The sequence below is a fragment of the Patella vulgata genome, chromosome 1 (assembly GCF_932274485.2).
Source record: "Patella vulgata chromosome 1, xgPatVulg1.2, whole genome shotgun sequence".
Lineage (NCBI taxonomy): Eukaryota > Metazoa > Mollusca > Gastropoda > Patellidae > Patella > Patella vulgata.
The window spans coordinates 47,734,074-47,750,480 of NC_065879.2; the positions used below are offsets into that span (position 1 = coordinate 47,734,074).

General features: G+C 35.8%; 1 protein-coding gene across 6 annotated transcripts in view; it reads right to left on the minus strand.

The window, feature by feature from the left end:
* Positions 1-16,407, minus strand: part of LOC126807810 (replication factor C subunit 4) — a 150,666-nt gene that overhangs the window by 6,233 nt on the left and 128,026 nt on the right. For 5 of the 6 annotated variants that reach the window (XM_050532667.2, XM_050532684.1, XM_050532644.1 and 2 more), the window contains one exon: positions 1,839-2,035. The exons of the other annotated variant lie outside the window; for it this stretch is intronic. In XM_050532667.2, the coding sequence (XP_050388624.1) occupies positions 1,880-2,035 (156 nt within the window). In that variant the 3' untranslated portion in view covers positions 1,839-1,879. The remainder of the gene's footprint in view (positions 1-1,838; positions 2,036-16,407) is intronic. 6 annotated transcript variants of the gene reach the window in all.

The window sequence follows — 16,407 nt, forward strand, 5'->3', positions numbered from 1 at the left end:
CTTTATGGGCTCCACAAGCTAAAATCGCGATTTTTCGTACAATCAGGGGCCATAATTCAGGAAGTTACGCACCGATATGCGTGAATATTGAAAGGAACCGAGATCTTTGGGTTATAAACTTACATTTCAAGTTTCATCAAAATAGGATTAAAATTGTGACCTCTATAGGGTCCACAACCTTGATATACCATATTTTTTACGCTATTTGAGAACGAACGGCGGCCATTTTGTCTGTCAGTTTTGGGCTGATTTTCACGAAATTCGAACTCCGCCGTCATTAGGGTTTAACGGTGACATAATAATAAGGTTTTTTAAATCAGATAAAAATTATGACCTCTATGGGCTCCACAAGCTAAAATTGCGATTTTTCGTACAATCAGGGCCCATAATTCAATAAGTTAGGTTCCGATATGCGCGAATATCAAAAGGAAATGAGATCTTTCGGATATAAACTTACATTTTAAGTTTCATCAAAATAGGATTAAAATTGTGACCTCTATAGGGTCCACAACCTTGATATACCATATTTTTACGGTATTTGAGAACGAAGGGCGGCCATTTTCACGAAATTCGAACTCAGTCGTCCTTAGGGTCTAACAGTGATATAATTATACGTTTTTTTTAAATCGGATAAAAATTATGACCTCTATGGGCTCCACAAGCGAAAATCGCGATTTTTCGTACAATCAGGGACCATAATTCAGGAAGTTATGGTCCGATATTCACGAATATCGAAAGGATTCGAGATCTTTGGGTTATAAACTAACATTTCAAGTTTCAACAAAATCGGATAAAAATTGTGACCTCTATAGAGTCCACAACCTTGATATATCATATGTTTACGCTAGTTGAGACTGAACGGCGGCCATTTTGTCTGTCAATTTTGGGCCGATTTTCACAAAATTCGAACTCAGTCATCCTTAGGGTGTAACAGTGATATAATAATATGTTTTTTTAAATCAGATAAAAATTATGACCTCTATAGGGTCCACAAACTAAAAACGCGATTTTTCGTACAATCAGGGGTCCTTAGGGTTTAACGGTGATATAATTATACGGTTTTTTAAATCGGATAAAAATTATGACCTCTATAGGGTCCACAAGATAAAAACGCGTATTTTCGTACAATCAGATGTCATAATTCAGGAAGTTATGGTGCGATATGCGCAAATATCGAAAGGAACCGAGATCTTTGGGTTATAATCATACATTTCAAGTTTAAACTAAATTGGATAAAAATTGTGACCTCTACAGTGTTCACAAGCTAAAAACGTGATTTTTCGTACAATCAGGGGCCATAATCCATGAAGTTACAGTCCAATACATGCCAATATCGAAAGGAACCGAGATCTTAGGGTGATAAACCTATATTTCAAGTTTCATTGAAATCGGATAAAATTTGTGACCTGTAGACTGTTCACAAACAATTGTGGACGGACGGACGGACAGGGGAGACGACAATATACGTCCACATTAAAATGTGGGCGTATAAAAATCTGATTAAGAGTAATAACTCAGTGAGTAATTATCAGAAAATCATTAGAATTTGTTTGGTTTTTATAAAGTTCTGTCCCATGCTATTGTTTAGTATACGAAACATTTAATATCATGGATTTAGCTGTTCAAGTTACCTTATTTTTCGGTGTATTAAGCACATGAGTAGATAAGGCGCAGGTCGAGTTTGGCAGAGGTGTTTCAGGAAAAAATAAAAGTGCATGGTTTAGGCGCACCCTTCTCCAACGCCTTGTTGAACACGTGCCATACTATACGCGAGTCAAATACACCTGCGATCTCCATTAACTGGGCCACGCTCTATTGTTTACAGATATAATAATTACCTATATTTAGCCGTATCAAGCTTTATATATATATACATTTTTTAAACTGCATAAGACTTTATATTAATTATAACTTTCAATTGCATTGTTTCATAACTTAAATGGTAATTCTGGCGCTTGTACGGGTAGTCAAATTGTCGTTGAAGTCCCGCCCACAACAAACATCGCCGTATCCTGTTAAATTTACGGGCAATTATCTGTAATAAATGAATAGGTATTGATGATAAACAAATGAAATAATAACTAGAAATAATTTATCATGATCAGCTACTCACAAATTAAATTCAGCTACTCACAAATTAAATTGACTACCGGTAAAAGAGAAACAATAATTCTAGTTTACTTTATACTATCTAAACAGTTGACAAACGATGGCGTCCATTGCCCCGCCCAGCCCGCCCACTACATGCGGCATGACAATACCTTGATTGTAGCCATTTAAATCTATCAGTAACATAATACAATAGCATTTTTAATACCAATCAAAGAAAAATGATGTTGTGAACTATAAACTACTTCATAAGGCATTTGGTGACAAATCTCCGGTAGATAATTAACGATACCGTTAAATTATAACAATGGATCAATCAGTGAATCTATGTTGCATGAAAACTAGCGGTAACTTGAAACGGCTAGATGTAAAATTTACAGCAATGTATAGAAAATACCAACAAACTTTCCATCAAATTTTTAAAAATTATCTATTGAGAATGGCTACGAGACGAACCGCTAAAGAGAACGGTAACAGTGACATGGGTTATGAATTCAATTTGGGTGAGTCGAACATAAGGCGGCTATGAGTTGGGAACTTAAGTCACATTATAAACCAAATAAAGAAGCCAATAGATGAAGCGACGCATGTTATCCACAAATTGAGAAAGAATTGGTTCACTATGTCAATCATATACGTCGAGTAGATTTACCGTTTCGATGACAGGTTAGACTGAAGAACATCAATATAATATGTCAGTTTAACTGTAATCCCACCCTTAATACTGATGACTTATATTGAGCCAATGAAAATGCTTGTAGGAATGCATGCCCCGCCCTATTCGGCAACTTGACTGATAACACCATTGACCTTGAAGGGGGATGAGTTAGAACTGCTGGTAATGGTCAAGAGTATACGGAATAGCAGAAATATATGTTGTTGAAATAGCAAGAAATATTAACGATACGTGTGCTATTTTTTTAAACACCGTTAAAGTTGAATGGCTATCGGCTGATGGTGTTTGCATTGCCGGTTATGACAAACAGTATACTGTACATGGAATAGCAGAAAATGTCGACATCTTTTTTATGCACGAAATATTAGCGATAATTATTGACAGATATGGATGCATTTTAAACATATCTAAAACATTATTGACAAATATAAATGGACACAAAAGGGAACAGTATTGTATTTAATTTAAGTGATAATAATATATCATTATCTTTTAAGGTAGCGTCACCCGGTCGACATGTGTTGATTGTAGGACAGTTATTTCTTGAACTTCCCGACTTAGGTATCGACACAGGAAGAGCCTGGATTTGCTTAACGTTATGTATTAGGCGCACCCCTTCTAGAAAATAAAATATTTGGTAAAAAATGTGTGCCTAATACACCGAAAAATAAGGTATCAAAATTAATTGAAAATCAATATATTTGTTTGTCTCAAGACCTTAAGGGCGTTGCCATGTCTAAGATTCGCACTAACTTTTCAAACTATTTCTCAGTGATACTTTAGTACCTGTCGCCTTTTCCCCTAAAAACACAAATAGTCAACAGAAAGAAATGTTCACTTCGCCGGATGGGTCAGGATTGTTGGTCAAATTGAGGGAATCCCTGACCTTGGTTGATCTAAAAATAGTATCCGAATTTGCTTTGAACGTTTCGATAAGTATAGTAGCTCGTCTTTCTTTGTTTCTGTATAGAAATATGCTTCTGTAGCCTGGTTTTGGTCATTTCTGATACACAGAAACTAGACTAAGGGGAATTCATTCGATCTCGAATAACCAGTCTTTTTGACAGATGCCAATAACGAAAAAATGGCTCCATTCGTTTTCTTTGTTTTGTGGGACAAAGATCTCATATTATTTTTAATAAACTACACAGACAGGAGCGACAAAGTCTACTCATTGCTAATTCATGATATTTTGTCCAATTTTTTACAAATGGTATTATTTATTACATAAATACGTCACGATTTGAAAGGACCTTTTTTTGTAACCATTGAAAACGATGAAAAAAATACAAGTTCTACTCAACCGATTTTAACAAACTTGGCATCAAATTGAAGCTTACATTCGGAGGAACGTTTCTATGGGACCAATTGAGATTATATGAAAAAGATTTTATTTCAGACCAGTTTACATAACGACCTATGAAATTTTTTGATTTTCTGGAATTTTGGCATTATTAATGGCACCATGAAAAAACACTCCTGTAATTTTATTAAACACTAGCTTAGCTATTTGCATGCCAAAAATTATTTAATTCGGATCAGGCAAGACTGAGAACTTTTTAGATTTATGATGAAAATTGGGTATTTTTTAGCCGATTTCAAAATTTAATATCTCTAAATCCAGAAAAGATATGTGCCCAAACTATGACTTAAATCACAGCTTCAGATGTCTATTTAATGATCATACTAAATTTATGTGGAACAGAGTTTGAAAAATAATATAAAATTAATTGTAAAGTTACCATAGGTTAGACATGGCAACGCCCTTCAACTCTGTGTATCAATCTGATGATAACTTTAGCTTCAAGAGCATCACGAAGATTTTTCAAAGTGATCAAATAACTTTGGCAGTAATTATCCGAAATCGATGAAAATCAATAGGCTTCTTCGTCTCATGACCTTAAACACTGCGTATAAATTCAGAGTCAATAGGATGATAACTTTAGCCTCTAGAGCGTCACAAGATTTTTCAAAGTGATCAAGGGCCATAGCTTTGGCAGTAGTTATCAGAAATATTTGAAAATCAATAGAATTCTTCGCCTCGTGACCCCAAACACTGCCTATAAATTTCAAGTCGATCAGATATTAACTTTGGCCTCTACAGCATCCACAAGATTTCTTGAAGTGATCAAGGGCCATAACTCGGGCAGTAATTATCCAAAATCGCTGAAAATCAATAGGGTTCTTCGTCTCATGACCTTAAACACTGTGTATAAATTTAAAGTAAATCGGATATTATCTTTAGCCTCTAGAGCATCCACAAGATATTTTAAAGTGATCAAGGGACATAAATCTGGCAGTAATAATTGGAAATTGCTGAAAATCAATAGGCTTCTTCGTCTCATGACCTTAACTTTAGCTTCTTGAGTGTCACAAGATTTTTCAAAGTGATCAAGGGCCAAAACTTTGGCAGTAATTATCGGAAATCGCTGAACATTTTGCAAGAGATGGATAGAGAACAAGACAAAAAAGATTTTTTGTACAATCAGGGGCCATAATCCAGAAAGTTATGGTCTGAAATGCGCAAATTTCAAAAGGGACTGAGATTTTTGGAATATAAAGATATGTTTTAAGTTTCATCAAAATTGAATAAAAATTGTGACCTCTAGAGGGTCCATAACCTTAGTATTACATACTTGCATACAAAGAGCGGCCATTTTGTCGGCCAGTTTCATTTCGATTTTCCCGAAATTCCAATTCAACCTTCATTATGGTGGAATGGTGATATATCTAAATGTTTTTTTAAAATCGGAAACAAGCATTTGCCATGCAAGGTACGCCCACATTTTGCAAGAGATGGACAGAGAACAGGCTAAAAAAAAAAAGTGATTTTTCGTACAATCAAGAGCCATAATTCAGGAAGTTACGATCCAATATGCATGAATATTGAAAGGAACCAAGATCTTTGGGTGATAAACATGTATTTCAAGTTTCATCAAAATCAGATTAAAATTGTGTCCTCTCTCTAGAGAGTCCAAAACCTTGATATACCACGGTTTTGATATACGAGGGGCAGCCATTTTGTCTGACAGTTTTGGACCAATTGCACGAAATTCAAACTCAGCCCTCACGAAATTCGAACTCAACCTTCTTTACGGTGTAACGGTGATATATTCAAACGGTGTTTTAAATCGAATAATAATTGTGACCTCTAGAGCGACGCCAAGCTAAAATCGCCATTTTTCATACAATCAGGGGTCATAATTCCAGAATTTATGATCCGATATGCACGAATATAGAAAGCAACCAAGATCTTTGGGTTATAAACATGCATTTCAAGTTTCATCAAAATCGGATTAAAATTGTTACCTCTACAGGGTCCACAACATTGATATACCATATTTTTTACACTATTTGATACATGCCAATAACGAAAGGAACCGAGATCTTAGATAAAGCTATATTTCAAGTTTCGTTGAAATTGGATAAAAATTGTGACCTGTAGAGTGTCCACAAACAAATTGTGGACAGACATACGGACAGACAAACAGGGGCGACGACAATATACGTCTACATGAAAATGTGGGCGTATAAAAATTGTGACCTCTATAGGGTCCACAACCTTGATATACTATATTTTGACGCTATTTGAGAACGAAGGGCGGACATTTTGTCTGTCAGTTTTGGACCGATTTTCATGAAATTCGAACTCAGCCGTCCTTAGGGTACAACGGTGATATAATAATATGTTTTTTTTAAATCGGATAAAAATTATGACCTCTCTAGGGTCCTCAAGCTAAAAACGCGATTTTTCGTACAATCAGGGGCCATAATTCAGGAAGTTATGGTCCGATATGCGCGAATATCGAAAGGAACCGAGATCTTTGTGTTATAAACTTACATTTCAAGTTTCATCAAAATAGGATTAAAATTGTGACCTCTATAATAGGGTCCACAACCTTGATATACCATATTTTTACGCTATTTGAGAACGAAGGGCGGCCATTTAGTCTGTCAGTTTTGGACCGATTTTCCCTAAATTTGACATTAGCCGTCCTTAGGGTCTAACGGTGATATAAATATACGTTTTTTTAAATCAGATAAAAATTATGACCTCTATAGGGTCCACAAGCTAAAAACGCGATTTTTCGTACAAGCAGGGGCCATAATTCAGGAACTTACGTTCCGATATGCGCGAATATCGAAAGGAACCGAGATCTTTGTGTTATAAACTTACATTTAAAGTTTCATCAAAATAACATTAAAATTGTGACCTCTATAGGGTCCACATTCTGATATACCATATTTTTACGCTATTTGAGAACGAAGGGCAGCCATTTTGTCTGTCAGTTTAGGGTCGATTTTCACGAAATTCAAAATTAGCCGTCCTTAGGGTGTAACGGTGATATAATAATACATTTTTTTAAATCGGATAAAATTTATGACCTCTAGGGTCCACAAGCTAAAAACGCGATGTTTCGTACAATCAGGGGCCATACTTCGGGAAGTTACTGTCCGAAATGCGCGAATATCGAAAGGAACCAAGATCTTTGGGTTATAAACTTACATTTTAAGTTTCAACAAAATAGGATAACCAGCGGCTGCCAGGCAGGATACGCCCACATTTTTGAGAGATGGATAGAGAACAAGCTCAAAAAGAAAGTGATTTTTCCTACAATCAAGGGCCATAATTCATGAAGTTACAATTCGATATGCGCAAATATTGAAAGGTACCAAGATCTTTGGGTTATAAACATGCATTTCAAGTTTCATAAAAATCGGATTAAATTGTAACCTCTACCCACAACCTTGATATACCATATTTTTTACACCTTTTGCGTACAAGCGGCAGCCATTTTGTCCGGCAGTTTGGTTTGATTTTCAGGAAATTTGAACTCGACCTTTATTATGGTGTTACGGTGATATATTCAAACGATTTTTAAAATCAGATAATGACTGTGACCTTCAGAGGGACAACAAGCTAAAAAAGGCGATTTTTCGTATAATCAGGGGCCATAATTCAGGAAGTTACGATTCAAGTTTCGTCAAAATCGGACAAGAATTGTGACCTGTAGAGAGTCCACAAACAAATTCACTGTAACATTGGTACCGTTTGACCAACAACTAAACACATCGTAATATCTGAACATCGCACGTGAAATTAGATGTTTGACAACAAAATTTAACACCTTACGTAATTGGACACCTTGACTGATTTTAATCAGGGAAATTGAACGGTCCAACTGATTATTGAACAATCGTGTTAATTAGACGGGACGCATAGAATTCAACACGTGTTGAGAAGCTAAACACTAGTTAATTAGACGCTTGGTAATCAAAATTAAACAGTGAGATTGAAATTCGATAGAAGTACAAATTGAGCACTATTCGCCTTAATTCAACAATATTTATGAATAATTGGACACAGAGTAGAAATTAACGCTATTTACGCTCTTTAGGGTCCACAACCTTGATCAGGCATCGATATTTCCGCGCACATTTGCTTTAAAAAAAAACTTTTTTGCAGGCACATTTTTAAAGATGAAGCCACGCCGGGCGCAGGCGATTTTTTGCCGCCCAGCACAAAGAAAAAATCGAAGAAAGCCGCCCAGTCGTATTTAAACCCCTTCGTCCTTCTCTGTACACAAACTCGGCGCTCGAAATTTACCACGGCAATTAAACGGCAAAGCCATGGTAAAAGCTGACGTCCGCAAACCATGTCTGTCACGGCATAATTTATTTTTGTGTGCCGTAGTAGACCCTATCATCCCAAATTAGTTTAAAGAAAGATGTATTGGTATTTTGTTTATTTATACTTAGAAGATCTGTAGGCCTAGGTCTATTCATTTTACAATTATGCTACGGTCTTTATATTTGTTTATTTGCCGTAAATAGGTCACCTAGACCAATTTACGGCACTCCAATGTTAAAGGTTTGAATGTCGTAATTGTCCAACACGTGCCTGCAAATTTATTTTCACGATGTTTCTTATTTTATTTCTTACCTGTGTTGACGGTGGATTTGCTACGGCCCGAGAGTAGGACTAGGGGGACGATGAGAGCTTTCTCAGTTTCTGCCTGACCGGATTCTCATTCCACCGTAATAATAATAATATTCGTGAGACAGGTACAACAACTTTACAAACAAGTCAAATAATACAATGTGTTTTAATTATCAATATCTACCTGTTGTCATAATTCGTTGTACTCAAATGAAACACAAACACCGTTTTAAGAATCGTTTTAGTTTTTAATCTCAAAGTAATAAAGTAATATTTGAAAAAAAAACCCATCAAAACAACAAATACCGAAAGGTCCTCAACTTATCTATCCAGAGAAACAGAGTGGGGCGGGACAATTTTATGCTCGGTCGGGTGGTGTCAAAAAGTTTTTAGATCCCTGTATCATTGATGAAAGTTAAGTTATTTTGGTAAAATTTGAATATATAAATGGAAATTTGATTTGCACTGAACCAAATACAAAAGGCAGCAGATGCTCTGAAAATACACCAAGAAGGGTTTAATTTTCATAAAAGACCACGCCCCCCTCCCAAAAATGTATTTTTACACCACTCACCAAATCCTGGCTACATCCATGTGTTTCAGTATGATCCTGCAGGCACATTTTCAAGTGTGTGCGCAGGCACACTCAACTTTTATAGAGCCCTGACCTTGATATACCATATTTTTACACTATTTGAGAACGAACGGCGGCCATTTTGTCTGTCAGTTTTGGGCCGTTTTCACGAAATTCAAACTCAGCCGTCCTTAGGGTGTAACGGTGATATAATAATACGATTTTTTTAAATCGGATAAAAATTATGACCTCTTTAGGGTCCACAGGCTAAAAACGCAATTTTTCGTACAATCAGGGGCCATAATTCAGGAAGTTACGGTCCGATATGCGCGAATATCGAAAGGAGCTGAGTTTTTTGGGTTATAAACTTGCAATTCAAGTTTCAACAAAATCGAATAAAAATTGTGACCTCTATAGGGTCCACAACCATATTTTTACGCTATTTGAGAACGAAGGGCGGCCATTTTGTCTGTCAGTTTTGGGCCGATTTTCACCAATTTCGAACTCAGTCGTCCTTGGGGTGTAGAGGTGATATAATAATACGTTTTTTTTTTAATCGGATAAAAATTATGACCTCTATAGGGTCCACAAGGAAAAAACGTGAGTTTTTGTACAATCAGGGGCCATAATTCAGGAAGTTACCTTCCAATATGCGCGAATATCGAAAAGAACCGAGATCTTTGGGTTATAAGCATTCATTTCAAGTTTAAACCAAACTGGATAAAAATTTTGACCTCTACAGTGTTCACAAGCTAAAAACGTGATTTTTCGTACAATCAGGGGCCATAAACGATGAAGTTACAGTCCGATACACGCCAATATCGAAAGGAACTGAGATCTTAGGGTGATAAACCTATATTTCAAGTTTCATTGAAATCGGATAAAAATTGTGACCTGTAGACAATTGTGGACGGACAGGGGCGACGACAATATACCTTTTAATCGTTCTATGCCAAAGAAAAAAATAGCGTAGAGAAGCCATTTTGTTCAAGGGAAAGAACTCGCGATAAAAACTTAAAAAATCATATCGTGTCATCGGACGAAATAGGTCCGTAATAAATGTATTTGTCTTTTAAATACCAATCGAGCAGATCGTATCCAACTTGTTTTTGTCCAATTGCGTGCCGTTACTTATTAGAACGAAGGTTGTGAGGATTATAGCTTTTCGGAATGTGCAGTGGTAAATCTAGACTGGACAACCTGCTCTAAATGACGTCAGGCTTGTTCCTACCTCACTGCGCTATTCTGACTTCAATATGCAAGTAAGAAAAGGAGTGACGTAGGAGCGAGTCTACGTATTAGAGCAGTTATCCAGTCTATGGTAAATCTAAACGAAACCTGTAGTCTCGATTTTCACGTCAGTTTACAATCTCGTGTCAACAGTATGGCCGTTCTTAATAATCGTTGCTGTACAACGTACCCGACCATTCCGATCGGTAAATGCAGATTCAAAGAACGATGGCATTTATATTCATTTATAGCAACAAATAAATAGGCATTTTCACGAATCCGATAGGCTTAGAGTATTCTGAACGGTCAGTAGTTGAACAAATTTTTTTGTTTTATTTCTCTTGACACTAAAATAAAATTGAGTCGGCAGGTTTTGTAATAGGTCGGTCGAGTTACTGGAAACAGAACATTTTTTTGGGGGGGCCTAAATGTGTGACACTACGGTGTCGTTAAAGATACATTATGGGAGATTCGATAACGAGCTGGCAGTTCTCACTATAATAGTTAAAAACTAGATAATGTAAAGGCAATTTGCTGAAAATTTCATTCAAATTGATCCACTATGAACCGAGAACAAAGTGATTGAATTTCCGCCTAGCTGTGATCATCATTACTAAAGTCAGTACGATAAACAGCATAGTCTTGATTATCCATTTAATTGTTAAATCGTGAAGGAAAGTTATGCAGTAAATCGGCTCACAATCCACTAAAGATTGCAGGCTAGCGATTCCATCTAGTGTTGATTATGGTCTGGATAGGATAATTAATGTCTAATTAATAATTTAGACAACATTTCTGGCCTAAAGAAAGACCGGCAATAGACAGATTCAGCTATTAGCTCTTGCATATAATGATAATGTATGTTTAAATAGTTGAATTATGAATTACTTCCACGTTGTGTATACGACCCGTGATACTAGGCTTGGACCTTCTTTGATTTCATGTTGTGATAACTATTTCCAATGATCAATTAAGTCTGAAACACTGTTTATGTTGTTATATAACAAATACAGCAAACTACAAAGGTTAAATACAGGAAACTACGATATATATGATAGTACTTTTCGAGTTATTAAAATATCTACGGTTAGCATCCTTTACAACTCAGACCTAACGGATTAAATACTACATTATGTCGCTATCCCAGCCTCTCTGTCAAGGAGGCTAAGATGTACCCCTGGGAACTACGAATGATATCTATTTCCCAGCCTCTCAATAATGTCTGGAGTGAAATTAAACTCGCTCTTTCTTATATAAAGATGATACATGCATGAGTCAGTATTGGGCCCCAGAAAAATGACCAGGTACTTCCTTTATCGGATTGGTCAGATGCACAGACGCTACCCTGGATTTCAACACAGTGTACATATATGGGCAACTAGGAGGGCGGCTAACCACGTTTCTAACGCATGAGATTACTATATTTGGATTATCAGACTATGATGTCATTGCCCGCTTTTAAACTACCAGATAAATTCTTGTTAGCCTAGTTCTTGTTGTCACTGGTACTAGTACTACTAGCTAACAACTTCAATACATTAACCAGAGCATTTTACAGAACTTAAATAAACTCTACTGTATATATACCCTATAGTATAATACGCCCGTTTGCAATGCGTTAAATAAGCACCGTTGCTTGATTATCGTTGTTATCTAACATGCATTAAATACAATACAATACAATACAAATACCAATACTTTCAGAATGACATTTCAAAATTGTCATTCCATGTCGCGAACAATCTTTAAATAATCCCTAATATTAGTTACATGTACTAAAAACTTCTACTTGTCTATTAAATATTTCAAGTCCTACTTCAACTATATAAAAACACTGATATATGCATGCTACAATAACATAAATACACGGATTCAGGTTATAACACAATAAAAGATAGGTTGTCAGGCAAAAAAACAAACGCCCACAGCAGCTAAATCGTCCGAGCAGTCGACAAGGGTTGTCACATATCTATTCTTTTGTAGGTAATTAGGGGAATTTAACAGACAATTTCATACAGATGACATTATAATTTTCGTCGTTTCAGGGTTCACAAGGTTCTAAAAACTAAAACCTGGGCCGTAACTCTGGAAGTAATCTACAAAAATTGTTCAAATTCGACAGACTTTTTCGTTTTACTAATTCAAATAATGCATATAAGTTTCATACAGATCAGATGATAACTTTTGTCGTTCGAACGTTCACAAAGTTCAACAAAGTAAATCAAGGGCCGTAACGGAAATTTGCTGAAACTCAATAGGCTTGTTCGTTTTACTAATTTAAATGATACATATAAATTTCATACAGATCAGATAATAACTTTTGTCGTTCGAGCATTTACAAGGTAATTAACGGAAATTGCTGAAATTCAATAGGCTTCTTTGTTTTACTAATTTAAATGATGCATATAAATTACATACAGATCGGTTGATAACTTTTGTCGTTGGAGCGTTCACAAGGTGCAACAAAGTGAAAAAAGGGCCATAACTCAAGAAATTAATGGAAATTGCTGAAATTCAATAGGATTCTTCATTTCACTAATTTAAATGATGCATATCAATTTCATACAGATCAGTTGATAACTTTTGTCATTAGAGCATTCACAAGATTCAACAAAGTGAAACAAGGACCATAACTCTAGATGTAATTAACAGAAATTGCTGAAATTCAATAGGTTTCTTTGTTTTACTACTTTAACCTAAACACAGAAAAATATAACTAAAATGTGGCCTAATTGTAAAATACTGTTACATTTCACTTAATGTTGTTAAAGTTCAGTTTCACTTTGTCTTCTGCAATTCGTCCTCTTGGATTTCCATTGGTCTGTTTCAGCTACCACCGTCTTCTTCTTCTAAGTAAGGTATCTCGTTTGTCAGAAGTCCCGACTTCTACAAATTTTCAATAAGCACTTCTTTTCTTCTTTGACGACTTAGTTGGGATAAATTCATTCATCCTCAAATCAAACATGTCATTGTCATCAGACCAAAAACTAAGTAGTCCTAATTTAAAACTTTATTTCAATATTCTAACATTATTTCTTAACCTTATTATTAACTCTTAGTCTTAATTAAAATTAACTTCATTTAATTATCAATAAACTTTGATGTGTCCCTTTAATCATCAGAATTCTCAAACAGTATTAAATTACTTTTTACCTCTTAACATTAATTACCTTTTACCTTTTAACATTAACTCATAAAATTTACCATTTTATAATTTCCTTTATATTTTATATTTTACTTTCGATTTCTTATTTGACGCTTGAGTTATCTGATATTTAGACTCTTTTAACTGGTCACATCAGTGCGACGTAACTATCACGACTGGTTAAACTAGCCTACTGCACCGTTATTGTTTAAAATTAGCACTAGGGCTTTACGCAGGCTACTAGCGCAGTACATATGGATTTATAAATATCGTAATATGAATCCGTCTTATTTCTTCGAAATCAGGAGGCCCACAATTTCTTGCAAGTCCGCGACACGTATATTCGTGCACTATAAATTGTAATATCCGTATCCACGTAAATTCCACCAAATAAATATAAGCATCATGCCTTCATGGTACCAAACTAAAACTTGCATTTTAAATGAATACTTCGCCGTTGAGGTGTTGAATTCCGGTTATAAAATATCTGTAATACGGTTATAATTTGATTATCAAAAGACGATTTCACACATGTGCGTGTATGACATTTTTACATGAACCTCGTGCGGCGGACATGTAACGCCCCCCCCCCCTCCTGAAATTCCTTTCTCACGTCACGTCTATTAATTGCGCTAAAAATTATAATATATGACATATTTTCCCGACCTAATTATTTGATTTGGTCATATTTTCCAGTAAATTATTCACAGCCGTTATTTCTGGAAATTGTTTTAAACTTTTTAAATGATTAAATAAACCAGACGAGCCGTGTGCACTCCATTCCAGCCACGTGACGTTACGGTAGAATTAGGTCAGATGACTTGGGGGACACGTGTTTTATTTATTTAGATATAAATACTTCATAATGTTACGATAGAATTAAGTCAAATGACTTGGGGGACACACGTTTTATTTATTTAGATATAAATACTTCATAATGCTATAAACTAGTGACAGACAGATGAAAACGTGCAAAGACGGTGTGAAATTCATTGTTATAAAATTGGCTACTAGTGCTACTTGACTGCCAACTAGCTGAGTAACCGCACGACAATGGACCCTATACGTTCCATGGTACCACTACGACTGAACGAATGCCGACTTGTGTTTTCGATAGAAAAATGCAGTCACAAGAACTCAGGAAAGAAACAAAACAATAAATTCCTATTTTAGAATATGCCCTGGATTACGCAGGTATACAAGAGCGGTTTTAGTGTCAACATCGGCAAATTCCATTGTCATATTCTTAAATAAATTACCCTGCTTAAGATGCCCTAGTTCTACGGCAATTTCGCTAAATACTATGACGCCGTTGTGAATTTTGACAGCTTGGAGTCAAACATGAAATTGCGCATTTTCGATCGGAAAAAAACGGTAATTTTCTGCCGAAGATTACCGCCCGGCATGAAGATTTTTCTGGGCACATCCCTGTATAATAATACGTTTTTTTAAATCGGATAAAAATTTTGACCTCTATAGGTTCCACAAGCTAAAAACACGATTTTTCGTACAATCAGGGGCCATAATTCAGGAAGTTACGGTCCAATATGCGCGAATATCGAAAGGAACCACGATCTTTGGGTTATAAACTTACATTACAAGTTTCAACAAAATCGGATAAAAATTGTGACCTCTATAGGGTCCACAACCTTGATATACCATATTTTTATGCTATTTGAGAACGAGGGGCAGCCATTTTGTCTTTCAGTTTTAGGCCGATTTTCACGAAATTTGAACTCAGCCGTCCTTAGGGTGTAACGGTGATATAATAATACGTTTTTTTTAAAGCAGATAAAAATTATGACCTCTATAGGGTCCACAAGCTAAAAACGCAATTTTTTGTACAATCAGGGGCCATAATTCAGGTAGTTATGATCCGATATGCGCGAATATCGAAAGGAAACTAGATCTTTGGGTTATAAACTTACATTTCAAGTTTCAACAAAATCGGATAAAAATTGTGACCTCTATAGGGTCCACAACCTTGATATACCATATTTTTACGCTATTTGAGAACGAACGGCGGCCATTTTGTCCGTCAGTTTTGGGCCGATTTTCACGAAATTTGAACTCAGCCGTCCTTAGGGTCTAACGGTGATATAATAATAAATTATGACCTCTATATGATCCACAAGCTAAAAACGCAATTTTACGTACAATCAGGGGCCATAATTCAGGAAGTTACTTTCCGATATGCGCGAATATCGAAAGGAACCGAGATCTTTGGGTTATAATCATACATTAGACTGTTCACAAACAATTGTGGACGGACGGACAGGGGCGACGACAATATACGTCCACATGAAAATGTGGGCGTATAAAACTGATTTTTCGTACAATCAAGGGCCATAATTCAGGAAGTTACGATCTGATATGCATGAATATTGAAAGGAACCAAGATCTTTGGGTTATAAACATGTATTTAAAGTTTCATCAAAATCAGATCAAAATTGTGTCCTCTCTCTAGAGGGTCCAAAACCTTGATACACCACATACATGTATTTACATTATTTGCGTAGAGGGGCAGCCATTTTGTCTGGCAGTTTTGGTCCGATTTGTACGAAATTTGGACTCGTAAGGGTGTAACAGTGATATATTCAAACGTTTTTTTAAATCGGATAAAACTTTTGACATCTAGAGGGATCACATCCTAAAAACGCGACTTTTCGTACAATCAGGGGCCATAATTGAGGAAGTTTATATCCAATATGCGCGAATATTGAAAGGAACCA